This window comes from Ursus americanus, chromosome 2 (genome assembly GCF_024610735.1).
Source record: "Ursus americanus isolate L20-20 chromosome 2, mUrsAme1.1.p, whole genome shotgun sequence".
Classification (NCBI taxonomy): domain Eukaryota; kingdom Metazoa; phylum Chordata; class Mammalia; order Carnivora; family Ursidae; genus Ursus; species Ursus americanus.
The window spans coordinates 16,603,788-16,631,479 of record NC_142128.1 but is presented as its reverse complement, the minus strand read 5'-3'; the positions used below and the strand labels follow the sequence as shown (position 1 = coordinate 16,631,479).

The window sequence follows — 27,692 nt, the reverse complement described above, 5'->3', positions numbered from 1 at the left end:
AGCGGAGAAACAGCCTCGTCTTCCCACAGGGGAGATCTTGTGCAGGAGCCTACCTCGGCCCTAACGGAGCAGAGGGGACTTCTAGAGTCTGGGACAGTAGGGAGCAAGGTGTCAGCAGATCAAGCTCGTGAAGGCCTAAGATAAGAGGGTCCTCATCCCCAGGTCCCCCTCTTGCCTGGACTTCTGTGACCTCCCTGGAGCTGCCACAGACGTTCAGGCACCTGAGCCCAACCCGGGCCTCGGGCAATGTCTAGATCTTCACCCTTTGCCCTGACATCTCTGAGACCATCACCCACACTCCTGGAATATTTCTGGGTAGTGCTGGAAACCCACAGGTGGGTCCAGGTCCCCTTGGCCAGGGGCCAGAGGCACAGGTAACGCACTGGCACCCCGGCCCCTGTGCCCCCCGGCACCAGGCCTATGGACCCACTGGTGCTTGGCCATGGCTGACTTCTGGCCAAAGCACCTGCCACACTGAGGACAGGGGTAGGGGCGTTCACCGCTGTGGGTGCGCCGATGGGCTGCCATTTCAGAGCTCTGTCGGAAACAGCGCCCACAGTCTGGGCACGCGTAGGGCTTCTCCCCCGTATGGGTGCGTATGTGGCGCCGAAGGTCTGACGCGTGGGCAAAGGCGCGGCCGCAGTCCGGGCAGGGGAAGGGAGTCTCGCCACTGTGGACCCGCTGGTGCTGGTAGAGGGCAGAGCTCTGGCTAAAGCAGCGGCCACAGTCAGCACAGCAGTAGGGCTTCTCGCCCGTGTGGACCCGTAGGTGAGTGGTGAGGGCAGAGCGCTGGGTGAAGGCCCGACCACAGTCCAGGCAGCGGTGCGGCCGCTCCCCACGGTGGATGGCCCGGTGCTTGCTCAGAGAGGAGGCCTGGCTGAAGCCCTTGCCACAGTCAGGGCAACGGAAGGGCTTCTCACCCGTGTGGGTGTACGTGTGCTCCACGAGGGTGGAGCGCCAGGCAAAACTCTTCCCGCACACATAGCAACCATGACGCCGGTCGGCTCTTGGGACAGGGGGATGGGCACAGAGTGGGGGGCGACCCCGGCGAGGTGCCTTGGACGGCTGCTGCAAGCTACAAGGGAGCCCAGCAGAAGGGTGTGTCAGGGCCTTCAGCCCAGGACGCCGAGCTTCCACAGAAAGGCTCTTCTCCAGGGCCTCCGTCCCTTCTCTTTGTCTTTTCTCTTCCTTGTTTCTGGTATCTGCTGGAGGGTAAGGGGAGAGCTCAGACCCTGGCTTATCCTGGTCCTTATGGCCAAACCCCAAAGGGTGACAGAGAAGCCTTTTAGATACAGCCACCTTCTGGACCCACTGCTGCCTCTGGGACTCAGCTCGGTACAGGCAGGGAAGTTCCGAGTGACCTTTTCCTGAGCTGCAGAGGGCAGAAAAGACGCCGAGACAAAGAAGGAAGGAACAGAACACCATACATTCTACCTCAGAGCTGCGGAAATGGGGTCAGAGGGGACATTTCTGCTGGATCATGGAGGATGAGTGGATGTTTTAGGACACTCCAGGCAGCAGGAACAGTAAGAGAGGCAGGAACATGGTCGACATTGACAAGTTCACAGGGAAGGGATGCACTGCAAGGATAAATGGAGGAAGTAAACAGTGGCACCCACGAGAAAGGAGACGGCCAACGAAATTGTAACAGAAAGAAAGGACACTAAAACACAAGAGGTGGCAGAGAAGCTATGGTGTGGCAAAGCCGCAGGAGGGATGATGTGAAGCTCAACAGAGCTTCGAGACCAGCAAGATGTGAGGGGCACAGATCCGCTGGAGAGGCAGGTACGCAGGGTCCCGCAACCCAGCAGAGCCTGGGCCACACTCCCAGCCCCTTTCTAGGCTGAACCCTGCAGCGAGGCAGAGGCCTCGGCAGGGAAAGCAATTCAGGGAAGAAAATGAGGGGCAGGGAAGGTGTTTGGCAGAGGGCAGCTGGCTGGCTCGGGCCCAGAGGCGGTCCCAGGAGACGCAGGACCCCATACTTCACCTGCGTCTGCTTCTGTCAGACACTCTCCCACCTCCGGATCCCGGGCATCCGGGCCCCACAGGTCGGCCTCTTCCTCCACCCAGGAGATGAGAGCTGGCTTGGTGCCTCGGAACCCTGGGGGAGGAGAACGTAAACCCCACGCTGCCGGGAGGCCGCCCCCCGCCGTCCCGGCTTCCCGGGCCTCGGGCCTCCAGCTGCCCGGGCCGGCCCCGGAGGCTGGGCGGGGTGGGCGGGGAGGTGGCCCGGGAGAGCAGGCGGGGCCTCACCGAGCGCGCCCAGGTGGCCGTAGGTCTCCCGCATCACGTCCCGGTACAGGGCCCTCTGCGCGGGCCGCAGACAGCCCCACTCCTCCGGGGAGAAGTACACCGCCACGTCCGCGAAGCTCACGGCGCCCGGTCTCCTCCGCTCGCGTCCGGCGCCGGCCGGTTCCCACGCGGGGAGCGGGGTAGGCGGCGGCGCCATGGCAAGGGCCGGGCCGGGGTCCGCGGAGCCGCCCGTGCCGGAGGACGCCCGGGAGTCGGGGCGCGGTCCGGAAGGCCGCGAGCGCCGCAGCCGGCTCCCCGAGGGCCCCCCCGGGTGGCCGAAGGCCAAGAGCCGCCAGCAGAAGGACCCCAGAGCATCAGAAAGAAATGGCGGCAACGCGCCGCCCGAACGTTGCTCCGACGCAGCCCGCCCAGATGGCACCTCCCCCGGGGTCTCCAGGTGGCTTTGTGCTCGAGCCCTCAGCCAAAATGGCCGCGACGGCGACAAGTGCTGGAGACGGCGGCCGGCGGGCCACCCCTGCCCCGCGAGGGGCCCGCACCCGCCGCGCTGGGACGTTCAGCCTCCGCCCCGCCCGGCTTTGGAGGCGGGACGCGCGCGGCGGGAGGTGCGGGCTGACCCGGCCGGCTCTGCCTTTGTGAGTGCCACGCTCCTTTTCGTCCCCGGGCCGTTCACGAGGGGGGTTCTGGGTCTCGGCCCGTCACTGGGTGACAACACACTTTTCCCAATGTTGAGAGGAGAAAAATGTAGTGGGTAAAAGAGAACCTTCTCTACTGGAAGCTTCTTCGAGCCTGAAGTTCTGGGAGCTTCTATTTCAGGAGATCGAGGGGGAGGTTGGGAGGGGGAGTAGGGGAAGGTATGTAAAAAAAGTCAGAAGGACCCACTTTCTGCAACCTTCCTGTCTCCGCACGTGCCCTGCAGGAGGCCGCTGCAACATCTGTGTGCCTCTTGCTCAAGCCCAGCTCCTAAGCTCCTGATCACAGAGCCACCTGCCCCCTTGCCCCTGCACGAATTCCCACTAGCACCACGCACTAGACATGGCCCCAAATGAACTCCACCCGAGCCTTCTTCCCCCAGCCTGCTCCTCCTAGGGACTCTTATAAGCAAATGGCACCAACTCTCCCTATCATTTCTACCTCCAACCTCCCTCTCTCACTCCACACATTCATTGATGGCTTACTCTGTGTCCCCATATGCCTTCATAAATACCCTACTTAAAGAAGACTTGATGATTTTCCTTTGGTTGCCTAAATCACTGAATTTCACACACCTCTTGGAAATGCACCTCCTTTCACCAGGTCTGGGGTCTAGTCGGAGCTTCTCTCTGCATTGCTCCTTCCAGAGTTCTTCCTGAGGCTTCTGCCTAACACCTTGTATCTGGTCCGTACTTCTCCCCACACCTGAGGAGCTGGGCAAGTACAGGTGATCAAAGCAGAGAAGGGAAAAGGAGACGAGGAAAAGCCTGGAAAAGGTAAGGATGCAGATTTGCCCAGGGAGCTGACTGAGCCCTAGCTACTCTTAGCCTCAGGCCCCTGAAGGACACAAGAAAAAAAACAAGAAAGAAAATTTCAGTAAGAGTAATGGCGTTTTATCATCTGTCAGTGCCCTCTCCTCACGGTGCTGCCTCTCACACACAGGCCTGGAAGAGCTCTGAGTGGTGCTGGAAACTCACATTGGGGTCTGGACGCTCCTGAGGAAGAACCCAGGACAGAGTTCACACCCATGTGTCAGCCCTTGTCCACGGCACCAGGCTGGCACTGGGGTCTGCTGGTGGGCCTCTGGCTGAAGCACCTCCCACAACGGGGACAGGAATAAGACAGCTTGCCTGTGTGAGTCAGCAGGTGGCATGAGAGGTACCAGCTGTGGCAGAAACAGGTGCCACACTAGCTGCAGGTAAAGGACCCCTCTCCAGAATGCACTGAGTCAGGTGAAAGGTCATGGCAAAGCGTGCCTGCCCCCGGGGCAGGGTGCTGTGTGAGTACCGAGAGTCGGGGGTTGGGAAAGGCCTGTCTACCTGGGGTGCTTTGACCAGAGGCTCAGAGACGAAGCTAGTGTCTTTCATGACACCAGCTCATGACAACTCCCCCAGTAGACTCCTTCTGCTGGCTCCTTCCAAATGTTTCATTTTTCTGAGTGGCTGTTTTGAAACATTGCGGATTCAAAACTTAATTTTTACCTGGTTCAGTCAAACTCTATTCAATGTTCAGGTGACAGAATCAACTTTCACAACGGCAGATGGGTGCCTAGCCTCTGGAAGCACCTGCCTAGATTGCATCGGCCAACTGAGGGGGTCACGGTGAGTCAGGGGCATTCCCACTTCAGGACCAATCCAGAGAGATACCCTCAGCCAGAGGAACAGCTGGTACAAGGCACAGGCACGTAGAGACAGAAAGGTGAACTGCTTCCATCCTAAACTTTAATTCCCACACTGCCGCTGACCTAGAGTTTGGATCATTTGTACAGTGTGACCTGATCTTGGGGCCACTGGATGCCTCAGTCAATTAAGTGAGAAAGAGAAGGTCAAGATTCTAGTCTCCAGTGGCTATCATAAATTCAGGCCAGCAAAAAGTACTAAGGAACATGTAGATGGTGTTTTTCTTTTTTCTTTTTTTTCTTTTTTTTTAAGATTTTATTTATTTATTTGACAGAGAGAGCCAGCCAGCGAGAGAGGGAACACAGGCAGGGGGAGTGGGAGAGGAAGAAGCAGGCTCCCAGCAGAGGAGCCTGATGTGGGGCTCGATCCCAGAACGCCAGGATCACACCCTGAGCCGAAGGCAGACACTTAATGACTGAGCCACCCAGGCGCCCCTAGATGGTGTTTTTCTTTTCTTTTTTCTTTTTTTTTAAAGATTTATTTATTTATTTATTCGACAGAGAGAGACAGCCAGTGAGAGAGGGAACACAAGCAGGGGGAGTGGGAGAGGAAGAAGCAGGCTCATAGAGGAAGAGCCTGATGTGGGACTCGATCCCATAACGCCGGGATCACGCCCTGAGCCGAAGGCAGACGCTTAACCGCTGTGCCACCCAGGCGCCCCTTCTTTTCTTTTTTAAAGATTTTATTTATTTATTTGAGAGAGAGAGACCACGAGCAGGGAGCCCAATGTGGGGCGCCATCCCAGGACCCTGGGATCATGACCTGAGCCAAAGGCAGACACTTAACGGACTGAGCCACCCAGGCGCCCCTAGATGGTGTTTCTTTTCCTTTCTTTTCTTTTTTTTTTTTTTTAAGATTTTATTTATTTATTCGACAGAGATAGAGACAGCCAGTGAGAGAGGGAACACAAGCAGGGGGAGTGGGAGAGGAAGAAGCAGGCTCATAGCAGAAGAGCCTGATGTGGGGCTCGATCCCATAACGCCGGGATCACGCCCTGAGCCGAAGGCAGACGCTTAACCGCTGTGCCACCCAGGTACCCCAGATGGTGTTTCTTGTTCAACAAAACATTTTCCCTTCCAGCTAGACCTGGAACATCACCCTGACTTCTCCTCTTTCTCTCAGGTATCCACCTGGGGATCCCAAGCATCTACACTCCACGGCTGGGCCATATGAGGGCTGGTTTGGGGTCTGGGAATCCTGGGGAAGAACCCTAATCACTCAACAAACAATTCTTCATTCATTCATTTATTGAAAACATACTGGGCATCGTGTGTGTGGCAGGCATTGTTCTAGATGTTTTAGGTGTTGGGAGACATTGGTGAGCCAAGATAAGGTTTCTGCTCTAAATTTACACTAAGGGAGAGAGATGCCACCTATGAGCTCTGGGGGCACAGATACAGAGATCTTCAGGCAGTTAGAGAGCTAGACGAAGAGCTGCAGTTAAGACTTCCTGCATGGGGCAGAAGAGCTCCAGGAGGAACTTTTTAGGGGCGGCATTTGAAAAGGGCATTGAAAGACGTTAGATTACCATTAAGCCAGATGTGTGTCCAAAAAAACCAAAGATTCCTTGTAGCTGGAGCCAATGGCATCATTCTCCTGTAGGGAGGGAGGGGGTTTGAATTGGCGGTTAGCATGCCAGGGGCTTTCACACTGTGGTACACAGGTACTGAACTGTTTGCAGAAGTCTTGGGGCACCACGGAGGAGCCGGCCGAAGAGGCTCAGTTGTAAATTTCAGTTAGGCCGATCTCGCGGGGGTCACGGGAAACGAAGTCATCCTAGGGCAGGAGGAGTTGGGGGCAAGTCTGGCACTCAGACCTGCGCATCCCATCCGCCCCCTTCCCTTTTCACAGATCCGGATGGCCGGACCTCATCGAGCGTACCCAGGTGGCTACCGGTATCCCGCAACACGTCTAGGCATTTGGGCCTCGGCGCGGGCCGGAGACACCCCCGTTCCTGGGGAAGAAATACGCGGCTACCTCCACGAAGTTCACGGCCTTTGGCCTTATCCCCCTCCTCCATCCGGCCCGGCCTTGGCGGGTACCTCAGCAGGGAGCCGAGAGCAGGGCCAGGGACCCAAAAGCCCCTCCCCACCAGCAGCCCGGCTCCGGGGAGCTAGAGTCGTCCTGGCCTTCGCGGCCGGAAGTAGCCGCTGGTGGGGCCGCTCTAGGACAGCTAGAAACGGTCGGTTACGCGAACTCGGTGGTTCCACGACGGAGAAAATGAAGGCGCCCTCGGAAAAGATGGTGGCATTCCAGTGTTTTTCAATTTTAGAGAGAAGCGCCTAACAAGGTTACTGTGGTCTGGGATTGATGACCTGGTGTACTCCGCTCTTGAGCTGGCTTCTGTTCCGCAAGCCGCCTTGGGAGCCGCTCTTGCCCACAGTTAAGATGGTCGCAGCCGCTTCGGCGTCCGTGTTCAGGCCCGGCGGGGCGAAAGGGGAGGAGGGCCCCGGGCCGCCAGGGGTTCGAGGGAGGGGCAAGGTGGCCAGGACTCCCGGGGACCTCCGCCTGGCGACTCCCCTCCAATTCCCTTCAGAACGCCCACTCAATGACCTGGTCTTAAAAGAAAATTTATTTTTGGCAAGCTAGTTCATTTCTCAACTTTTTTTCATTTACAAGGTACAGAATATTCTGTGACGTGCCCTCCCCCAACCCTATTCTTCTATTATCTGTTTCTTGAACATGTCTCCAGATATAGCCTATCTGCTGTTTCTATCTATTCGCTAGCTCTTTAACCGAGGGCACTGGGCCGAATGCCTCTGAACGCCTTAGAGTTCAGCTACTTGACAGAAGCGGAAACTGAAGCCTGGTCGTTACCAAGGTCAGGCCGCCCATTAGAGCTGAGCGGCTGCAGACTCCTAAATTCGAGCCTTTTCCGCTATCTTGCGCTGCCTCCTCCAGGCCTGTTCCAGGAAAGCAACTGAAGACTTAGAATGCGCCGACCCCTGCTGACCTTGTGAAAACGAACTCCATTCTCCATTTAAGTGATGATGGTATAAAAAGTAGGTGAGTTACTGAATGACCTGGCTCATTTGTTTTAACGCTCCGTTTGAAGGTGCCTGAAGCCTTCCTAAATCCTCTACGGGAACAATGGCCAATTATGCAAGGGCTGCAGTTGGTTCTGTGGTAGGACTAAGACATTAATCATGTTAGTTTATCTTACTTGATCACTTACTATATGCCAGACTGTTCTAAGCGCTTCTGTCTGTGAACTCATTGAACCCGCACAATCCCTCAGAGGTAAGTGCCCTTCTGGATCAGGAAACAGGCACAGAGGGGTGACCTTGCCCCAGGCCACCCAGCTGGTAAGTGGCGGAGCCAGGATTCAAACCCAGACAGTCTAACTCCAGAACCCATGCTGTAATGCTTCCAGTAATTGAAGGTACGATCCCAGCAACCACAGAGCGAGGCAGGATTTTAAGCCAGGTTACCAAGATGCAGTTGAAATGTGGGGTAGCGTGTGGAGCAGCAACCTGGGGGGTCAGAAGAGCGGCTTCTGGCTGCATATACAATTCCATGCTGTGGTGTAAATGTAAAGAGAAAAAAAAACTTATATGATGGGCAATAAGTATTAAAAGTAAGTAAAAAGGTTGTATTTAAGGATCATGTCATGGCAAGAAAAAAAAAATGTCATTTGGGTGTTTAGGAGGGATGTGAAATTGCCCCGGAAGAAGGGTGACAACAGGCTTCACAAAAGGTACCCTGTGGCAGCTCTCACCAGCGGGCTTCTCTGCTCAGGCCCTTGCTGATGGAGGTCTGGGTCGCCTGGCTGGTCTCTGGGCCTCCAGCCTTTCCCATCCATCAACACCACAGCCTGGTGTAGTGAAAAGAGCAAGAGCATCCACTGAGAAATCCAGAGATTTGGGTTCCAGGCCTACCTCTGCCTCTACTCCAGTGGTCTGATCTTAAGTGAGATCCTTCCCCTCTCTGGGCCTCAGCCTCTCTCAGAGCGAATTCTGTGAAATAGTGTTCACATAAAAGCTTGTGGAAAGAACCAGGAATTCTTCCCCACGTCCCCCAGAGAATCTCCTCAGCAAAGAAACCTATTCCACCCACAGCTTCCTAAACCCTGCTGAAACCTTTGAACCAGGCAAAAAGTTCCCCAAAGCTCCCTTCCAGTTCTAAAATGCTACAGTCCCCCCTGTCATCGCCCCCCAACCCCGGCCATCCCAGGAACTGACCCCTCTGTCTTCCTCCTCACTCAGCCAAAAATCTGGTCATCATTCCTGGCTCCTCTGATGCTCTCAGCCCCCACATCCAGCCCACAGACAGGTCCTGGCCCTTCAGCTCCCAGTGTTTACGTCCAGCCTTCTGCCACTCTCCATCTCCACTCTGCTTGCCCCACTGCAGTCCATTCTCAGAGCAGCCAGAGCGGGTTTGCCAATGACATCACCTTGCCACTCTGCTTGAAACCTCCCCGTGGTTTATATGAGGTCCCTAGAGTAATCAGATTCATAGAGAGAGAAAATGGAATGGTAGTTGCTGGGGGCTGGAGAAAGGAGGAGTGGGGACTTAATGTTTAATGGGTACAGGGTTTCAGCTGGGGAAGATGGAAAAGTTCTAGAGAGGGCTGTTGGTGATGGATACACACACAATGTGATTGTACTTAATGCCACTAAACTGTATACTCCAAAATATATAAAATGGTAAATTTTGTATGTGTATTTTACCACAAGGCAAAACCAAACATAACCCAGTGGCTTCCCAATATATTTAGAATCAAATCCAGATTTGGCATCGTGGCAAGCCAGAGTTCTATGACCCGCTCCCTTCCCCCTCCTCCAAGCTCATCGGTGATTCTCCTCCACTCAGTTCCTCAATCCAGCCACCAGAGTCCTTTCTGCACCTCACCTAAACTCAGCCCTACCTCATAGTATGGCACCTGCTATTCCCTCTGCCTGGAACCCCCACCCCCACCCCTGCCAACTACCAGCCTCTGAAACCCTGCACTCCCTCATTCCCACATCCTGCCACCTGACCCATTTCCCCTTGGCTCCTTATCATTTGGATTTCAGTTCAGATGTCTCCTCTGCACCAAGACCTGGCCTGAGTACCCGTCTGCAACAGGCACTTTGAGGACATCCTCTGTTTTAGTACCTTCGTGATACTTATTGTTTACAAGTTACAATAACTTGTCTCGTGTACTGGCTTATCACTTGTCTGTCTTATCTTTTTTTTTTTTTAAAGGTTTTATTTATTTGAGAGATTGAGCGAGCAAGAAAGAGCACACGCAGGGGGGAGAGGGAGAAGCAGGCTCCCCGCTGAGCAGGGAGCCATATGTGGACCTGGATCCCAGGACCCTGGGATCATGACCCAAGCCAAAGGCAGATGCTTAACCAACTGAGCCACCCAGGCACCCTACTTGTCTGTCTGCCTTATGTGCTGGCTTATCCCTTGTTTTTACCGCACCCCTCTCGAATGTAAGCTCCAAAACAGTCTGCATGTCTGTTTTCCATGCCATATCTTGGCACACAGAATAGTGCCTGGTACATGGCCAGTACTTAGTAGGTATTTGTTAAATGGATAAATGCACAAGAAGGCAGACAGCACTCACTCTGTGCCCTGTGCTGACGTGGGCAGCTCTGTGCCTGATATACTACGCCGGGTTCTGCTCCGCCCTCCCTCGTGGGGCCTCTTCTCTCCCGCTCCACCTTCTCTTTGCCTCACCCCTCTCCAGCGCTGGTCATCCCTTGTCCTCCACACTGTCCCCCTCCTGCCTGATGGCCCCTCGCCAGGCCCTCAGGCTCCCTTGCTCCAGCTCTCCAAGCTCGAACCCCCTGGGACATACTTGTTCACAGCTCCTACTGTCAGTCACTGAGCCACGCAGATTCTGTGGCAGAAGCCTCTCCTGAGTATCTTTCTCCCCAATCCCAAGGTCAGCAAACAAGGGCAACTGCAAGAGAGAGTCTTGCTTTTTAGCCTGGCCCCAGTTCCTGCTCACCTCTTCCTGGAAGCAGCTGCCCCACAGATCTCTAGTCTAGTCTCCTGCACAGGTCACATCTTCTGACAGAACTGGTCAAATAGCCCTGCTCCTGTTCAAGACCTATGTATGGCTCCTCAGTGCCTACCGGGTAAACCTCAAGTCCTCCTGCGGGGATCTGTGGCGTCCCCAGATGGCTGCGTGTGTCTTCTCTAACCCTTTACCTAGGTCTTTATGTTTCACTCAGGTGGAGCTGCTGACCGTTCCCTATACATGCCTAACCTGGTTGAAATCTTTCCCATCCTTCAAGGCCAGTTCGAACCACCTCCTCCAGGAAACCTCCCTTGATTCAGAAGACCTGCCCAGGTCTCTTTGTCCTCCTCACATACTATTTTGTATTCTTTTAGAATAACAGTAACCAGTGTTTTTTAAACACTAACGAGCAAGGCTCTCTTCTGTATTATCTCATTTAATTCATATATCACTCTTAGGACGTAGGTGCTATTATTATGCAGGTTTCACAGATGAAGAAACTAAGGCACAGAGAGGCGGGGCACTGACTTGCCGGAGATTAACCTCTACTCCACGCTGTGCCCATTTTTCATCCTTTCTATGAGACAGGCTCCCTTTGCCTGAAAATCTCGCCCCACTCCAATTCCTACTCTACTCTTCCTACTATTTCTACTAGAATTCCTACTCATGTTACGGGAAGTACAACCATCTCCTTCTCCAAGCTGCATTTCCTGGTGGATCACCAGCCAGCATGGGTTAGGTGGGGCCTCTGGACTTCTTCCAGCATAGCCCCAATCACCATGGAACATAGAACCTGAGTCCCAAGTGTCCCTGGAGCACAGCACAAAACCCCACAGAGGCGTCATATGATGTTTGCTGAGTGAATGAGTGAATGAATGAATGGGATCAGCCTGCCTCATCCTGGGACTCCCTTACCACTGAGTAGTCTCTCCCACAGAAGCCACTCAATCTATGGCCACTGAATGTGGATGGCACTTTCTAAGTGAAAGGTCACCGGCCTTGGTGGGACTCTCCATTTTCTGCTGAGACTCCCTTCGAAGGCAGGGCTAGGCCCCTGCCCAGACCCCAGTTCTCACCTCCCCCTCACCTGAGCCCCGCTCTGTTTACTGCCCAGATGTGACTGCCCATAGAAAGGGGTAGATATCTAGGCACTGTGTGTTTCCAGTTTTGCTGCCTTATAGCAGTGACACTTTGAGAAAATCCCTATTTTCTCAGAGCCTCAGTTTACTCATCTGCAAAATAGGACTATCGATGTCCCTGTCTGCTACAGGCTTCTTTACATTTTCGGAAGCAGAAGATGTCGACAAGAATTCACTTTTTCAACAAATGTTTATTGCACATTTACTCTGTCATACATACTATCTTGTTAAAATTTCAGCCTTCACAGTAACCCATTGAGGTAGATATTTTTAATCTTTATTTTACAGATGAGGGAGCTGAGGCTCAGGGACAGCGTGTGACTTGCCAAAGAGACTAGATCTGTGCTTCTGTACCCTTCCCACCCACTTCACTTCCCAGGCTCCCTGCTGCTCTAAGTTAGCCAGGGCTTGACCATGCCCTGGGTCCCAGGGCCCCCTCCCCAGGCCTCAGTCCCCTCAGCATTTGCCTCTGATGTAGAGAAGCAGCAAGGGGAGGGTTCCGAGACGACAGTAAGATCCTGCTTGTACCAGCTGCTGAGATGAATAGTTGGAGAAAAGTCCAGCATCTCACTCTCTTCATTTTTTTTTATAAAGACTGGGTGGGGGAGTAGTGTTAAGTTTAATCTATTTGCATCTTTACAGGCACTTTTCTTTTTACAAGTTTTGAAACTTGAGGGATCCTTGAGGGGAGACCAAGGGATGAATTTCGGTTCCCAAATCCCTGCCCCAGAAGCCCCCCTTAGGGCTCAGGCAGTCCAAGGTCAGGCTCAACCCCAGCCTGCAGGAGCAGCTCACCCGCACTCCTCAAAGATGTCCGGGTAGTGTCGGAACAGCACAGGCGGGTCCCGGTCACCCCGCACCGGGGCCCGAGGCACAGCCCGGATCCCAGGCCTCCGGCCCCGCCGCCCCCCGGAGCACGAGCGGTGGATCCACTGGTGTGCTTCCACGGCGAACTTCCTCTTGAAGCGCATGCCACACTCCGGGCAGGGGAAGGGCCGCTCCCCTGAGTGCATCCGCCGGTGGCTGACCAGCAGGGAGGGGTAGGTGAAGCGGCGGCCACAGTCTGCACACACGTGGCGCCGCTGGCTGTCCTGAGTGTCCACGCTGGGCGCCGGGGCTGAGGGCTGCGCACCTGTGCTCTGGTTCCAGGCAGCATGGGCGGGCGGCTGTGCTCTTGCCGAAACTTTTCTGATGGTCCAGTCAGGGCTGTGTTTCACCAGCTCTTTAGAAGGCTCCTTCCCAGGAGTCTTTCTGGGTCCCTTGGCTCCTGGCCCTTCCTCCAGGGCCTCTTCCTTCTTGTTTGGGGTGTCTCCTGGGAAATGGGAATTAAGATACATTTTATTTCATTTTTATTTTTTCAAGATTGTATTTATTAGAGAGAGCGCCAGCACAAGTGAGGGGAGCTATTTGACAGAGAGCACAAGTGAGGGGAGCAGCAGGAAGAGGGAGAAGCAGGCTCCCTGCTCAGCAGGGAGCCCCATGCGGGACTCGATCCCAGGACCCTGGGATCATGACTGGAGCCAAAGGCAGCTCAGGCAACTGAGCCACCCAGGCGCCCCAAGATATATTCTAAAACACATTTGCTTACACCATCTCAGGTTACAGAGTTCTTATACTTAGGGAAGTGGCAGAGAAGTACTGCCCAGGCTTTGAAGGATGATAAACAAGGTTCACATCTCCTAAGGGTGACTTATCCGGGCTTTGGCCTCTCATGTTTCAAATGGGAATCAATGGTTTCTTACTTCACAGGGTTGTTGGGAGGACTAAAGCAGGAGAAGCATGTTAGGCATTTAGTAAATGCTCAATAAAACAATATTATTATTGTGTTTTCTCGATTTTTTGTAGGATAAGACTTTACAGATGAGGAAACATATTTGCTCAAGGTCACTCTGCTAGGGGATGGTGAGGGGAGAAGAGCCACATTGTTAATTACTGGGCAGTTTCTCTTGAACCACTTTGCCTTGCTTGAGGAATGTGAAAGGCAGACCTGAAGCCGCTTCCATTCCTAGGGGGTTTTAGTCGTTCTTGAAAAGGGGAGAATGAGTGGTGTCTTCGCTAAGAGGGCCCTAAAAACCTGAGTCTGGGACTTGGGTTCCTGATTCTCCTACTCTGGTCCTAAAATGACTAACTGTCCCAAGTTCTGAGACCTTGTACCAGGTCTGCCTTCTTTCCTCCTTTAGTATCCAACATCGGTGGGCTCTTTCATTCCTTTAAGGTTGCTGGAAGTGGGGATCCAAAGGAAAATTTTGTGAGACAGGAAGCCCTGGAGCACCAAGTGGGGGGAGACTTGGGACAATCCCTCACCTCTCAGAGCTCCTCCCAGGCTTTCCCCCTCCTCAGGATCCTGGGCGTCGGGGCTCCAAGCCTCACTCTCCTGTTCCATCCAAGAGATGAGGGCTGGTTTGGGGCCTGGGAATCCTGGGAGAGAACAGGGATCACAGTGCTGGCCTGAGCGGCTGTCCTGGGCAGATGGCATCCCCCTGCCAGGGTAAGGGCACCTCCTCAGAACTTAGGCTCAACCTGGACGGGGTCTGCAATGCTCCTGCCTGAAGGAAGCGGATGCCGGCTGGAAGCACTCCCTTAACCTGAGGCCCTGGGAATGGAGATGGCTGGTGCTGTTGGTGGAATAGTGCGGGATTAGGGCTCACAATCCTCTCGGTCCTCATGTCATCTCCCCTGTGAACCCCAGTGAAGGAGGAGGGGGGGCTCTGGCCCGGGGCCTCACCGAGCGCGCCCAGGTGGCCGTAGGTCTCCCGCATCACGTCCCGGTACAGGGCCCTCTGCGCGGGCCGCAGACAACCCCACTCCTCCGGGGAGAAGTACACCGCCACGTCCGCGAAGCTCACGGCCCCGGGCTTCTTGTAACCAGGCCCGGTCTCCCCCAGTCTCAGCGCCAGAAGCGGGGCTGGGGGCGGCGCCATGGGGCCTCCCGGCCCCGAGCACCGGCCGCCTTGTCCCCGAGGCCACCGCCTTCCCGCGCGCGGCCTCAGCTTTCGTCGTCCACAGGAAGGGCTCCGAAGCTCGGGGCCCCGCCCAGTCTTGGCGTCCGAACGCAGTCGAGGGTATAGAGGTAGCAGGGACTGGCTGCTAGGGATTCGGGGGTGGTGATGGGGACAAACAAAACCCCTCGGTGTTTATTCACTTCATGGCAGCTTGGACTTAGCCGGGTTAAGGGACCCGGAAGGTGTCTTCAGAAAATATGGCGACATCCTGGCTTCAGTTGTCACTGGACGCTCTTAAGGGCGCCATTCCTTGATCATATCAAACATGGCGCCTGCTTGGCTTCTCTGGCCTCAGCGGCCACTTGCCCTCAACTACCATGGCCGCTGCAGGTGCGGGTTTTAGGCGAGGCGGAGACGGACCTCGGAGAAGAGGAAGGGCCGGGGGGGTGGGGGGTGCGGAGCCATCCTGCCCTCAAGAAAGATGGACGGATCGTGGCTTCCAGCACCGCTCTTTGCCCGCACTGCCCGGCGGCGGGTGATTGGCCCACAGACCAGGAAGAGGCTGCACCGCCAGGCCGCGGGTTGGCGGGGCGTTGGAAAACGCGTCTCGGTCACCTGGCCCGAACCTGTGGAGACTCTCTGCATCTGTGGAACTCGGGATTGTGCCCTCGACGATCTCTCTCTATGCCTCCCGACGGCGGGATCAGGAATCGGGTCCCTAGTCCCTGCGAGAGACGCACATACCCCTGGCCAAACCCTGGGGACAGCCGAGGTAGAAACCAGGTACACGTTTACCGTTGGGACCGCGGCTGCGGAGAGCGCCCGGCTCCTTGCACCCGCGGGACGGCTCTCAGTTTCTGGCCTGGAGTTTAGGGGGAGGAACTTTGCTCGGTGAGGTTGGAATCGGAGTGGGGAAATTTTACATTTGAATTTTCTGCAAATTAATATGGTTTTAAAAAAGTAATACAGAGGTTTATAATGAAAAAGGCAGCCCCCTGTACCCTTTCACTTTGTTCCCTAGAGACCACTTGTTGAACTCTTTTTATGAATCTGAATTATATCATACATACAGTAAAATGCACAGCTTTTCAGTGTGAAATTCGCTAAGTTTTGACAAATGCATACAACCGTGTTAACCATCACCCAAAACAAAATATAGAGCATTGATGAGCCCTGCATGTTTGGTTGTGCACACTTTTCAGTCATTATTACTAATTTTTGACTGTGGTAAAATACATGTAACAAAAATTAACCATTTTAGACCTCACAATTCAGTGGCATTTAGGACATTAACAATGTGCAGCCATCTTTACTGCTTTCATCACCCCTGAAGGAAACCCCTTAACCTTGGAACCGCCACTCTCCCTTCTCCCCTGCCTCCATCCCTTGACAGTAACGAATCTTTCTGCCTCTGTGGATTTACTCTTTCTGGATATTTCACGTAAATGGAATCATGCGATATGTGGCCTTTTGTGTCTCATTCCTGACAGCAAAATGCTTTCAAGTTTCATCGATGTAGCATTTATCAGTACCTTACTCCTTTTTTGTGGTTGGATAATATTCCCTGGTACGGATACAGGTTTCCCCTGCTATTTCAAAGTAGAGCATTTCTATGAAACCTTTCATCAGCTGAAATGGTGTTAAAGCAAAGAAACAATTACCATTAATTTATATGGAAAATTTCTTGAGCATTCGCAGACCCCCAAAATAACCTCTCTTAGGCTTTACTGATACTTTAGGACACATCTTGCTAAAAGATGCACAAAATAAACGTAGATCAAGCACAGATGCTCACAGAGTTCAAAGCTATAGTAGTTTGATGCGGAGGGGCTGAGTGTAGCTCCCTGGGAAGGAGCTTGTTGGGGCCGCTGTTGGTGCTCGGGGTGTGAGCTGCCTCTAAAAGTAAAAATCCTCTTCAGATTTCTTTTGGCTAGTGAAAACAGGTACTAATGTAGGTTTTTCTTAAAGTGAAGTGGGCTAATGGGAGCTTTTGAAAAGTGAGGGGACACCTGGGGCGCCTGGGTGATGCAGTTGGTTCGGCATCTGACTCTTGGTTTGGCTCAGGTCTGATCTCGGCGTTGTCAGACTGAGCCCTGTGTCCAGCTCCATGCTCAGTCGGCTTGTGTTTCTCTCTCCCTCTCCCCCTCCCCCTGTGCTCTCTCCCTCTCTCTCTAAAATAAATTCTAAAAAGAGGAAAGTGAGGGGACACCTGTATACCATGTTTTTATTCATTCTTCAGTTGATGGAAATTTGAGTTGTTTTTACCTTTCATGTTGCTGTGAACATTTTATTTATTTATTTATTTATTTATTTATTTTAAGATTTTATTTATTTGACAGAGAGAGAGACAGCCAGCGAGAGAGGGAACACAAGCAGGGGGAGTGGGAGAGGAAGAAGCAGGCTCCCAGCGGAGGAGCCTGATGTGGGGCTTGATCCCATAACACTGGGATCACGCCCTGAGCCAAAGGCAGACGCTTAACGACTGCTCCACCCAGGCGCCCCTGCTGCCTATCCTACCACACGCTGTCTCTCCTTTGTGTTCACAAATGTTCTTCATTGCTGTTAGTGCCCTCTCCGTCTTTATATTTTCTTGCCCCACCCTTGCTGTTTTTTACCTGGAATGCTTCTGCCTTTTGGTGTGACTTCTGCTATTTCATCTCAACAATTACTTGCTTATTTTATAACTTTTTAAACTTGAGCCCTGGAGGGGCCTCACTGCACTCATTGTGGTCAATAATGTAGAAATGGAATAAGGAAAAATGTATCTTCAGATAGGAATCTTCTTCTAAACAGAGAATCAACTTTACCTACAGAGAAACTACAAAGGATTTCACCAGGACCAAAAAATACCTTGTCTACTCAGCTACTGTGATATAAGTCACTTCTTTTTGTACCAGGGATGGAAAAAACTTAAGGAGATGGAGCTAAACAATAAACCTGGGTGTTAACTGATGAGATCGAAACAAACTTTCAAGACTAAAACTGCCCCATCCTGAGTGGCCGATGTCATGTTGTTTTTTCTGCCAAAAATTATAAAAATACAAAGATGCTCTTGGTTTCAGATTGTTTAATTGCCCACCAAATTGTATATGTTTGTTCCAGAATCTCGATCAGATATAATTAAAAGAAGTTATAAAATATACAAAGATAATTCAAGTTCGTAAATTTTACTTGTCTATAACAGGCTGCATTTGAGTATTTTTAAAATATTTTATTTATTTGAGAGAGACAGAGTGCGAGCAGCAGGAGGGGCACAGGGAGGGAGAGAATCTCAAGCCGACTCCACACTGAGCGCAGAGCCCCACATGGGGCTCCATCTCACGACCCTGAGATCACGACCTGAGCTGAAACCAAGAGTCCAAGGCTCAACCGACCGAGCCACCAGGCGCGCTGGGGCATTTGAATTTTAAGGGAGATCTGAAGTTTCTTGCCTAAAGCTCGGCCTTCCCTTGAAGTGTTTAGGGATGAAGTATGATGCCTGCAACTTACTGGGAAATAAAATGTATAAATGAACAGATGGGGGATGGATTGATCGATTGACATGTGATAAAGCAAATGCAGCAAAATTATGGAATCTAGATTACTTGTAGAAAGGGCATGAGTGTTTCCCATAAAATTCTTACAACTCTTTTGAATGAAAAATGTTATAAAACGTTGGGGGGGGCACGTCAAACTATGACAACATGTGAGGTGCTTTCACGTTTTATCTCAGACAACCCTGTGGAGTTGCCAAGTGAGACAATTAAGGCTTAGAAAGGTTGAATGACAGGCTTAAGGCCCCACAGCTAGTGGGGACTGAGCCAAACCTGGAATCCAGGACTACCAGTTCAGGAGAGGCTATGTGTGTGGTAAAGTAACACCCAGTTTCCATTCATAACCATTTTTGGAACCCGCGGGTTCCAAGAGCAGTCTTTTGTTCAAAGAGATACTTGAGTCCCCCATGACCGTTCCTGGCATGCAGCTGTGCTCAGCGCCACCCACGTCCTTATTCCTTCAGTAGTCTCCTGATCAGAAGTACAGCTAGCAGATCAAAGTGGGTCAGAAGGACCCCTTCTTAACTGCTGACACATACAAGCATTACAATAAAAACTAGCCTGGAGATACTTGGCCTTGATGTCAAGCCTAATCACAAGTCATTTACTCTCTTAAACAAAAGCACCAGCATTATGTTTCCAGCTGCTGTGGCCCAAGAGCACATCTTTATTCAAAAGGTGTAAAATCCAGAAAACATGCAGATATCTAAAGAGGAAAACACCGCAGTCACTAATTCACAAAAGTTTGAGGGGGAAAAAAAACCTTTAGGCTAAGCTTGACACTTCTGTGCACAACGCGCATAGTGGGCACGGGGCAGGACAGTTCCCCACCTGAAGCCATTGTTCCCCTCCCTATGGTCACCTTCAGGATTTTAAGACCAAAGAGTGCCAACAGTGGCTTGACATTGCACACGTCTCCTTGCCAGATGTCTCATCAGCACTGGCTAAAAGAATCCTTGGATGGGCTTCCCCCGCTGGGGATAGGCCCAAGGTGTGCCTTCTGTTCCAGGGGATGCTCAGAGTGTGTATGGGCTCCTTTAATAGGTTCTTGCATCTAGGGGGCCCCATGTCTGAGGAACAGGAGAGATACAGGCCAGAAAGCAGAATGCCCTAAAGAAGAGAACAATCCAGGCAAGAAAGCCAGGTAGGTGAATGATTTGCTGGGAAGAAACTCCAAGTGAGACTTGGAAGTGGGAGCAGGAGCCTCAGAAAGTGGGTTCAGCCTTCAGGTGGCCTTTCAGATTCCTGCCTCCTTCCAAAGGACCAGCCCTGTGCTCCCTTACCTCAGAGCTTTGTTTTCCTTACATGCCTACTTCCTTTCCATTCCTTATCCCCCAAATGCATAAACTTTGCCTTTTCCCTTCCAAAGAAGATGAATCATCTCTCGTGAGCCCTGTCACCCACATTCTTGAAATATATCTGGAAAGTACCGGAAATGAACTGGGGGATCCTGGCCTCCCAAAACAAGGACTGGCTCCGAGAGCCCTACTGCAGGCCGCTGCCACGTCGGCCTTTTGCCAGAGCGATGGACCCACTGATGGGCTTCCAAGGCGTACTTGCGCTTAAAGCCTTTCCCACATTGTGGGCAGGGGAAGGGCCGGCTGTCAGAGTGAATGCGCTGGTGACTGAGGAGGAGAGATGAGTAGGTGAAGCGGAGGCCACAGTCTGGGCAGGGGTAGGGCTTCTCGCCTGTATGTGTGCGCCTGTGGATAGCCAGCAGGGAGCTGTAGGCAAAACGGAGGCCACAGCTGGGACAGCTGTAGGGCTTCTCGCCCGTGTGCTTGCGCTGGTGGATGGCGAGCAGGTAGGGGTAAGTGAAGCGACTTTTGCAGTCTGGGCATGGGTAGGGCTTCTCCCCAGTGTGAGCCCGTCTATGGATGGCCAGGGAACCCCTCTGGCGGAAACGTCGCCCGCAATCAGGGCAGGAGTAGGGCTTTTCACCTGTGTGGATGAACTGATGCTGGAGCAGGTACTTGCGTTGGGAGAAACGAGCCTGGCACTGGTCACAGGGGAAGGGCCGCTCCCCAGAGTGGACCCGCTGGTGGTTGGCCAGGAGGGAGGGGTAGCTGAAGTTGCGGCCACAGTCTGGGCAAGAGTAGGGTGATTTGCGCGTTGTAGTGGCCTTGAACCAAGGCTTGACTGGGCTCCGCGCAGAGTTCCAGCAGAGCTCTGGGCAGGCAGCTCTGTGCCTGGCACCAGGTGGCCGGCTGGATGGTAACCACTCCTCACGAGACACTTCGTCACGCTCCATCTCTTTTTGCTTTGGACACTTCTTCAGTTCTTCTTTCTCTCCACTCTCATCCCTGGATCCTGAGACAGGGAAAAAGATAAAACTTGAAACTCGGTAGCACATTCCATAGTTCCATACAGTGGCCTGCCCTGGGAAGCAGCATGAAGGTCTGAGTGTATGGCGGTCTTGGGACTGGGGCCTCATCAAGCCCAGAAAGCTATCCTAGAGTAAAAGCAAAATTCATCATCTGGCTGGTGTTAACACAAGAAAGCTCTGAAGACTGGAGATACATGGAGGTGTCAACAATATGGAACCCCTAATCTGTCCGGTGACGAGGGTGGCGATGGTCCCAGCCTTCATAGAGCTTACAGTCCTGAACCTGCTTATGATCCCTTTGCAAAACAGCCATTAAATGATCTCCCTTGGTGCCATTCAAGGCCATCGCCAAAATGCCTACACTTGGACTGTGCTCCAAGTTCCACCAGAAGACCTGGGAACAAGCATTTATTATGACATGGCTGCAGAGAAAGCACATCTTGATTTTAAAATCTCTGATGAATGACATTTATCATTACAGTGTGATCCACATGATATCCAAAAGGAACATTTGTCTTCATTTTATTACACAACAAAAAATCAAATTACAGATGTGTTCCTCCTTTCCCTTGGCTGCCCTGGCAACTCGGGCACTATTTTGCATTAAACTCGGGTTTTCCGGTATAATTAAGTGGTGCTGTAAGTCCCAATTTAGCTGCTCTATGAGCCATTTTGCAGTGAGACTGGAACTTTCTGGAGATGAGGTGTAGGGAGACACGATGGGGCTTTGGAGGGGGCAGTGTGTACTGTGTATCCGAGTTGGGGAAGGGGTTCTCAAAGGTCCCATACTGGGTTTGAAGTGAAGTACCTGTTATCTTTCCGCTGTCTCTGATGACAGCTGCTGGGCTCTCACCCTCTGGATCCTGGGACTCGGGGCTCCACGCCTCCACCTCTCCTTCCACCCAAGATATAAAAGCGGGTTTGGGACCTGAAAATCCTGCGGAAGGGAAACATTGGGTTCGGCTGAGAACCCGAGAGGGGAGGATGAGGGTGCTTCCCCAGTGCCCCACACTTCCAAACCACTTGTCTCTAGGGACATCAGTTCCCCCCTTCCCACGGATTACTGGGTCCTGGATGGACCGCCGGGCCTCACCGAGCGCGTCCAGGAGGCCGTAAGTCTCCCGCATCACGTCCCGGTACAGGGCCCTCTGCGCGGGCCGCAGACAGCCCCACTCCTCCGGGGAGAAGTACACGGCCACATCTGCGAAGCTCACGAACCCGGGGCCGCTTTCTCTCCTCGGCCCGCTCCCAGCCTCCCCGGGTACATCCGCAGGGAGCCGGGCCAGGGGCGGCGCCATGGGAAAGCCCTCCAGCGCTACGCCAAGAGAGGATTCTGGAACGTGTGGAAAGGCTAGAGCCTTCCTATCTTCTGAAAAGGTCCTTAAGGGCCATAGCACTGCCCTTGACCAACATGGCGTCCCTCCGGCCTCAACCTCCCTTGCCTTTCAGGTCTGCCCTTACGTACCAAGGGGAAAACCAGAAGGGAGGTTGGAGCCGCAAGCCGTAGATGACGTGCGTTGATTGGACAGCGCCGGGTGGACCGGGTAAGAAGTAAGGCCGTGATTGGTTTTGCGGGAGCGGCCTATTTGAAAGGCTGAAGGGAAGAAAGCCACTGGTCTGAAGGTGGCGGGCGCTGAGGGGCAGTCGGCTCTCTTCTCACCTGGCTTTTCCCGGACAGGACCTAAAAAAGAAGTTTTGACGGGTTGGAGCCACTCCCTTCTGCTACTACATGAGACCTGTTGCGAGCAGATGCAGGTGTCCCGGGCTGGGAGGTGAGTAAAAGCCGACGGGCGAAAACCGAGGCGGATTCTGGAGATGATGGAAGTGAGGGATGGGCTATCCCCGCCTGCTCTGGAGACTCAGGTTAAGGCTAGCCCCGGTTCCTCCCGGTATTTGATTTGGCCCATGCCCCGAGGTCACAGATGTCTTGCCTTATACAGACGCAGCAGCTGAGGAACAGAAAGCCCAGGTGACTGCTCCCCGGCGGCAGAGCCGGATTCACAGTTATTTTCTGGCTTCCAGGTTCAGCTAAGTGCTAAGACTTAGCTAAGTGCTTACTGTACCCTGTCTCAATCGGGAAGCTTGTGTTTAAATTACAGCTCATAAATGAGTAATAAAACTGGGAAACGAATCAGATCATCTCTTAATCTGTTTTTCAAACTTGTCCAACTAAATAATATTCACAGGAGCAGAGAAGGAAAGTTCTAGAGATATAACAAAAAAGTTGTCCATCCCCACAGTGAAACCACTTTGAAGACATAGGATAGCTTTACAATTCATGTGGATATGCATTCTATTTCGTAATATAACCAAACTCAATAGAATGCATAGTCAAAAGTAAGATTTGCATAAATGTTGAACGCTCTTCCACTATAGGTGGAGTGTAAGTTGGTACAACTACTTTGGAAAACTGGCAGTATCTACTAAAGCTAAATATATGCATACCTATGACCCAGCAATTCCACTCCTCCCTCTATACCCAACAGAAGTGCGTACATATGTTTACTGAAAGACATGTGCTCAAATGTTCATAGCAACACTAGTTACAATAGCCAAAAACCAGAAACTATCCACAACAATAGAAGAATGAATAAAAATATTGTGGAATAGTCATTGGAATACTATTCATGGAATACTATTCATAGAATACTATTCAGAAATGAGAATGAATGATCTAGAACTACGTGCATAATATGGATGAATCTTGCAGGCCTGCTGTTGAGCCAAAGAAGCCAGACACAAAATAATATGTAATGTGTGATTCCATTTATATAAAATGTAAAATCTGGCAAAGCTAATCCAAGCTATTACTAATCCAAGTTTTTTGTTTGTAAAGTGCTGATAATATTCTGTTTCTTGATCTAGGCGCTGGTTACACGATATGTTCAGTTTGTGAAAATTGACCTGCACACTTACGTATGTGTGTTATGCTTCAGTTGAAAAAAAAAAAAAAGGTCTCCTCCCTCTAGTCTTCCTACCCCTTCCTAGAGGCAACCTCTATTACCTGTTTCTTGTGTCCTAGAGATAATTTAGGTACATAAAAACATGAATGTTTGTTGGTTTTTCACAAGTAGCATAATAAACGCACTGTTCGCTTTGCTTTCTTTTCTCACTTGATACATCTTGCAGATTGTTTAATTTCAGCACATATAGATCACTTTTTTTAATGGCTGCATAACATAGTGTTCCACTGTATGGATGAAACAGTTTATTTAGTTCATTTTCTGTTGATGAGCAATGAGTTTGTTTCCAGTCTTGCTACCATAAAATACTGCAATCACTATCCTTAGATATACTTCTTTAGGCACATATATGGGCATGTCTGTAGAATACAATTCTAGAAGCAGAATTGCTGATTCAAAGGGAAGGCTAGTGTTTTAAACCATTTGTTAATTTAAGTTATTAAGACTTTCTCCCAAATCCACAAGAAGTGTTGCTATATCCAGAAGATATAATATTTATTTTGCATCTTCAACCTGCCCGGTTTTGAGAAGCATGGTTGTTTTTTTTTGTTGTTTTTTTTTAAGATTTTATTTATTTATGTGTCAGAGAGACAACCAGCGAGAGAGGGAACACAGCAGGGGAGCGGGAGAGGAAGAAGCAGGCTCCCAGCGGAGGAGCCTGATGTGGGACTCGATCCCGGAACGCCGGGATCATGCCCTGAGCCGAAGGCAGACGCTTAACGACTGCACTACCCAGGTGCCCCAAGAAGCATGGTTTTAAGGTCTTTTATTTATTCAGGTAACATCGCAGACAGAGTAATGGACACCGAAGTTGGCTATGTTCTTTCTAATCCCTGAAACCTGTGAATACGTTTGGCAGACAGGACTTCGCAGATGTGATCGAGCCAAGGATTTTCAGATGGGAAGACGATCTTGCATTATCCCAGTGGGTCTAATGTCATCCCAATGATCCCTATAAAAGGGAGGGGAGGCTCCTCTGGTCTTGGAGCTAGCTTACAGCAACTGAAATGGCTAAAATGCACCAAGAAGGTCAGAATTGTCAGTAAATACAGGACCCAGTATGGTGCCTCCCTCAGGAAAATGGTGAAGAAATCAAAATAAGGGGCACTTGGGTGACTCAGTCGGTTAAGCGTCTGCTTTCAGCTCAGGTCATAGTCCCAGAGTCCCCGATTGAGCCCCGGCATCTGGCTCCCTGCTCTGTGGGGAGTCTGCTTCTCCCTCTCCCTCTGCTCCTTCACCCACTCATGCTCTCTTTCTCTCTCTCTCTCTCAAAGAAATAAAATCTCTAAAAAAATTTAAAAATTAAAAAAAAGAAAAAAATTCAAAATAAGCCAGCACTCCCAAGTACATCTTTGCTCCTTCCGTGGCAAACCAAAGATGAAAACAAGAGCTGTGCCGGTCTGGCATTGTGGTTCCTGCATGAAAACGGTAGCTGGTGGTACCTGGACCTACAAGACCACTTTTGTTGTCACAGTGGTCTGCCATCAGAAGACTGAAGGAATTTTTTTCATTTGAAACATTGGTAGCCCGTAATAAATGAGTTAATTTATGTAAGCAAAAAAAAAGGGAGGGAGGAGGCAGGAAGATCAAAGTCGAAGAAGAAGGGACAACAAAAACGGGTGGGAGTGAAGGATTGCCGAAAAGGGGACACAAACCAAGGACTTTTGCAGCCTCTAGAGGCTGGAAAAGGCAAGGAAAGGATTCTCCCCTAAAGACTGGCAAATGCAACCTTGCTAACACCTTGACTTTAGTCCCGTAAGACCTATTTTCAGACTTCGGACCTACAGAATTGTAAGAAATAAGTTTGTGTTACTCTAAACCACCTAGTTTGGTAATTTCTTACAGCAGCACTGGGAAACTCGTCCAGGTAACACTGAGGAGCTATCTCTGAGCTTCGTCAAGTACTGTACTGGGTGTGGGAGCACTCTCCCAGCTCTGAATTCAAGAACTGAAGACCTGAAGGAAGCATTACTCAAAGAGATCATGCAGAGTGAAGGAAGCCGTGCACAGAATACCCACTGGAGGATTCCAGTTGTATGACATTTTATAGCAGGGTAAATGAATCTGTGGTGGGGACACAATTAGAGCAGTGGTTGTCTCTGGCAGGATGGGAATGGGTTTAACCAGAAAGGGAACTTTGTAGGATGATGGTAATATTCTGTATCTTGATAGAGGTTTGGGTGTAAGCATTGTCAACACTCAGCAAATACACACTTAAAATCTGTTTGCATTTGATTCTATGTCAGTTTATTTTTTAGATGTACTTAGGTATTCTTCTGATAAAATAAAGATTTTATTTATTTACTTGAGAAAGAGCACAGAGGGAGAGGGAGCACAGAGGCAGAAGGAGAAGCAGACTCACTGCTGAGCACAGAGCCCGACACGGGGCTCGATCCCAGGACCCTGGGATCATGACCTGAGCTGAAGGCAGACACTTAACCGACTGAGCCACGCAGGCGCACCTCTATGTCAGTTTAACTATAAAACTCTGTAAAGCAAGTACAGAGCTCTAGTTAATGGTGTGTATGCTGAAATGTTCAGGGGTGACACATACTGATGCTGACAGTTTCTTTGAAATGCATCAAAAAATAAAATAAAATGGACTGGTGGAGAGATGGATAGTTCTGCAATAAAGCAAGTGTAGTAGAATGTTAACGCTAGAACGAGGTGGTGAGTACATGGATAGGAACCGTAAAATTCCTTCACCTTTACATTTGAAACTTTCCAAATAAAATGGGGAAAAAGAAAAGAGAAGCAGGCTGGATGTTACCCCCACAAGGCATGAATAACCATTTTTAAAAATGTACAACTAAGTGGCATTTAGTGCATTCACAGTATTTGGCAAACACCACCTCTCCTTCAAAACTTTATCACCTCTGTGATTTTGATTTGATTACGTTGACTGTGGATTTCTTTCGGTATTGCTGCCATCCTAACAATATTAAGTCTTCCAATCCATGAACACAGGGTGTCTTTCTGTGTATTTAAGTCTTTAATTTCTTTCAGCAGTATTTTGTAGTTTTCAGCGTACAAGTCTTTTGCCTTCTTAGTTAAATTCTTTCCTAAGTATTTTATTCTGTTTAATGCTATTGTAAATGGAATTATTTTCCTAATAACGTTTCTGGATTGTTCGTTGCTAATATATAGAAATGCATCTGATTTTTGTGTGTTGATTTTGCATCTTGCCACTTTGCTGAATTTATTTCTTAGCTCCAACAGTTTGTGTGTGTGGAATCTCCAGGGTTTTTAGATAAAAGATCCTGTCATCTGTGACTAGAGATCATTTTACTTCTTCCTTTCCACTTTGGATACTATTTATTTCTTTATATTGCTTTATTGCTCTGGCTAGAACTTACGACACACAATATTGAAAAGAAGTGACAAAAGTTGGCATCCTTGGGGTGCCTGACTGGCTTAGTCGATAGAGAGTGTGCGACTCTTGATGTTGGGGTCATGGGTTCGAGCCCTACTTTGGATGTGGAGCCTACTTTAAAAATAAATAAATAAAATATTAAAAAAAACAAAAAACCCTGGGCATCCTTGTCTTATTCCTGATTCTGTGGGGAAAGTTTTCAGTCTTTCTCCATTGAGTATGATGTTAGGTGTGGGTTGCTCATCTATGGCTTTTATCATGTTGAAGAAGTTTTCTTCTATATCGAATTTATTGAGTGTTTTTGTCATGAAAGGATGTTGAGTTTTGTCAAAATCTTGTTCTGCCTTGAGATGATCATTTTTTCCCTTATTATTGTGGCGTATTACATTGACCTGTTTTCATCTATGGAACATTCTTGTATTCCAGGAATATGTCCCACTGGGTCATAGTGTATAACTCTTCTAACATGGTGCTTTGGTTTGCTAGTATTTTTTCAGGATTTTTGTATCAATATTTGTAAGGGATATTGGTCTATAATTTTCTTATAATGTCTTTGTCTAGCTTTGGTATCAGTGTAAGAGTTTTTAAAATGTATTCTAGATTCAAATCCCTTTTCAGATACATTAGTTGAAAATATTTTCTCCCATTTAGTAGACTGTCTTTTAATTCTCTTCAGGATATCTTTTGAAGCACAAGTTTTAATTTCGATGAAATCAGTGTATCTATTTTTATCTTTTATCACTTGTGCTTTTTGTGTCATACCTAAGAAACCATTGCCTGATCCAACATCACAAAGACTGACATCTGTGTTTACTGCTGATAAGAGTTTTATAGTTTCAGC

The 27,692-nt window shown here is 50.5% G+C and overlaps 4 protein-coding genes and 1 long non-coding RNA gene across 14 annotated transcripts; 2 read left to right on the top strand and 3 right to left on the bottom strand.

The window, feature by feature from the left end:
- LOC123784768 (zinc finger protein 764-like) lies at window positions 1–2,449 on the bottom strand. 2 transcript variants are annotated; one of them, XM_045786256.2, is made up of 3 exons: window positions 2,254–2,449; window positions 1,988–2,101; window positions 1–1,205 (listed from the first exon to the last, which is right to left on the bottom strand). In XM_045786256.2, exons 1-3 carry the CDS (start codon window positions 2,447–2,449, stop codon window positions 289–291), a joined length of 1,227 nt encoding a protein of 408 aa, XP_045642212.2. In that variant the 3' UTR covers window positions 1–288. The 2 variants fall into 2 exon arrangements, with proteins under 2 accessions (XP_045642212.2, XP_087724913.1); XM_087868787.1 differs by having other exon boundaries at window positions 1–1,202.
- Window positions 1,392–12,991, top strand: LOC123784648 (uncharacterized). Of its 7 annotated transcripts, none has more exons than XR_015727111.1 (4): window positions 2,448–2,885; window positions 3,886–7,241; window positions 7,350–7,628; window positions 10,790–12,991. XR_015727111.1 is itself a non-coding variant. In XM_087868809.1 (2 exons), the coding sequence occupies exons 1-2, from the start codon at window positions 2,448–2,450 to the stop codon at window positions 3,940–3,942; spliced, it is 495 nt and encodes a 164-aa protein (XP_087724935.1). In that variant the 3' UTR covers window positions 3,943–7,641. The 7 variants fall into 7 exon arrangements, 1 of the variants encoding a protein (XP_087724935.1); XR_006777526.2 differs by lacking the exon at window positions 10,790–12,991 and having other exon boundaries at window positions 3,886–4,141; window positions 6,474–7,241; window positions 7,350–7,641; XR_015727116.1 differs by lacking the exon at window positions 10,790–12,991 and adding an exon at window positions 3,591–3,719 and having other exon boundaries at window positions 7,350–7,641.
- On the bottom strand, window positions 9,794–15,024 carry ZNF688 (zinc finger protein 688). 2 transcript variants are annotated; one of them, XM_087868791.1, is made up of 3 exons: window positions 14,440–15,024; window positions 14,019–14,132; window positions 9,794–13,026 (listed from the first exon to the last, which is right to left on the bottom strand). In XM_087868791.1, the coding sequence occupies exons 1-3, from the start codon at window positions 14,633–14,635 to the stop codon at window positions 12,506–12,508; spliced, it is 831 nt and encodes a 276-aa protein (XP_087724917.1). In that variant the 5' UTR covers window positions 14,636–15,024; the 3' UTR covers window positions 9,794–12,505. The 2 variants fall into 2 exon arrangements, with proteins under 2 accessions (XP_087724917.1, XP_087724921.1); XM_087868795.1 differs by lacking the exon at window positions 14,019–14,132 and having other exon boundaries at window positions 14,440–15,019.
- Window positions 15,025–15,164: 140 nt separating this feature from the next.
- On the top strand, window positions 15,165–27,362 carry LOC123784647 (uncharacterized). 2 transcript variants are annotated; one of them, XR_006777525.2, is made up of 4 exons: window positions 15,165–15,439; window positions 21,965–22,059; window positions 22,194–22,287; window positions 24,257–27,362. It is a non-coding gene; the product is annotated as an uncharacterized LOC123784647 (long non-coding RNA). The 2 variants fall into 2 exon arrangements; XR_006777524.2 differs by lacking the exon at window positions 24,257–27,362 and having other exon boundaries at window positions 15,171–15,439; window positions 22,194–23,615.
- On the bottom strand, window positions 16,962–21,978 carry ZNF785 (zinc finger protein 785). The gene is made up of 3 exons (XM_045786005.2): window positions 21,609–21,978; window positions 21,324–21,452; window positions 16,962–20,499 (listed from the first exon to the last, which is right to left on the bottom strand). The coding sequence occupies exons 1-3, from the start codon at window positions 21,811–21,813 to the stop codon at window positions 19,586–19,588; spliced, it is 1,248 nt and encodes a 415-aa protein (XP_045641961.1). The 5' UTR covers window positions 21,814–21,978; the 3' UTR covers window positions 16,962–19,585.
- Window positions 27,363–27,692: the final 330 nt, after the last annotated feature.

Coding starts and splice junctions, on each gene's coding strand:
- ZNF785 (XM_045786005.2), bottom strand. CDS start 21,813: ATGGCGCCGCCCCTGGCCCGGCTCCCTGCGGATGTACCCGGGGAGGCT. Junction 21,453..21,608: donor CGGCCTCCTGGACGCGCTCG/GTGAGGCCCGGC, acceptor TCCCTTCCGCAG/GATTTTCAGGTCCCAAACCC. Junction 20,500..21,323: donor AGACAGCGGAAAGATAACAG/GTACTTCACTTC, acceptor TCCCTGTCTCAG/GATCCAGGGATGAGAGTGGA.
- LOC123784648 (XM_087868809.1), top strand. CDS start 2,448: ATGGCAAGGGCCGGGCCGGGGTCCGCGGAGCCGCCCGTGCCGGAGGAC. Junction 2,886..3,885: donor ACCCGGCCGGCTCTGCCTTT/GTGAGTGCCACG, acceptor TCTCACACACAG/GCCTGGAAGAGCTCTGAGTG.
- ZNF688 (XM_087868791.1), bottom strand. CDS start 14,635: ATGGCGCCGCCCCCAGCCCCGCTTCTGGCGCTGAGACTGGGGGAGACC. Junction 14,133..14,439: donor CGGCCACCTGGGCGCGCTCG/GTGAGGCCCCGG, acceptor GTTCTCTCCCAG/GATTCCCAGGCCCCAAACCA. Junction 13,027..14,018: donor CCTGGGAGGAGCTCTGAGAG/GTGAGGGATTGT, acceptor CCCATTTCCCAG/GAGACACCCCAAACAAGAAG.
- LOC123784768 (XM_045786256.2), bottom strand. CDS start 2,449: ATGGCGCCGCCGCCTACCCCGCTCCCCGCGTGGGAACCGGCCGGCGCC. Junction 2,102..2,253: donor CGGCCACCTGGGCGCGCTCG/GTGAGGCCCCGC, acceptor CTCCTCCCCCAG/GGTTCCGAGGCACCAAGCCA. Junction 1,206..1,987: donor TCTGACAGAAGCAGACGCAG/GTGAAGTATGGG, acceptor CTTACCCTCCAG/CAGATACCAGAAACAAGGAA.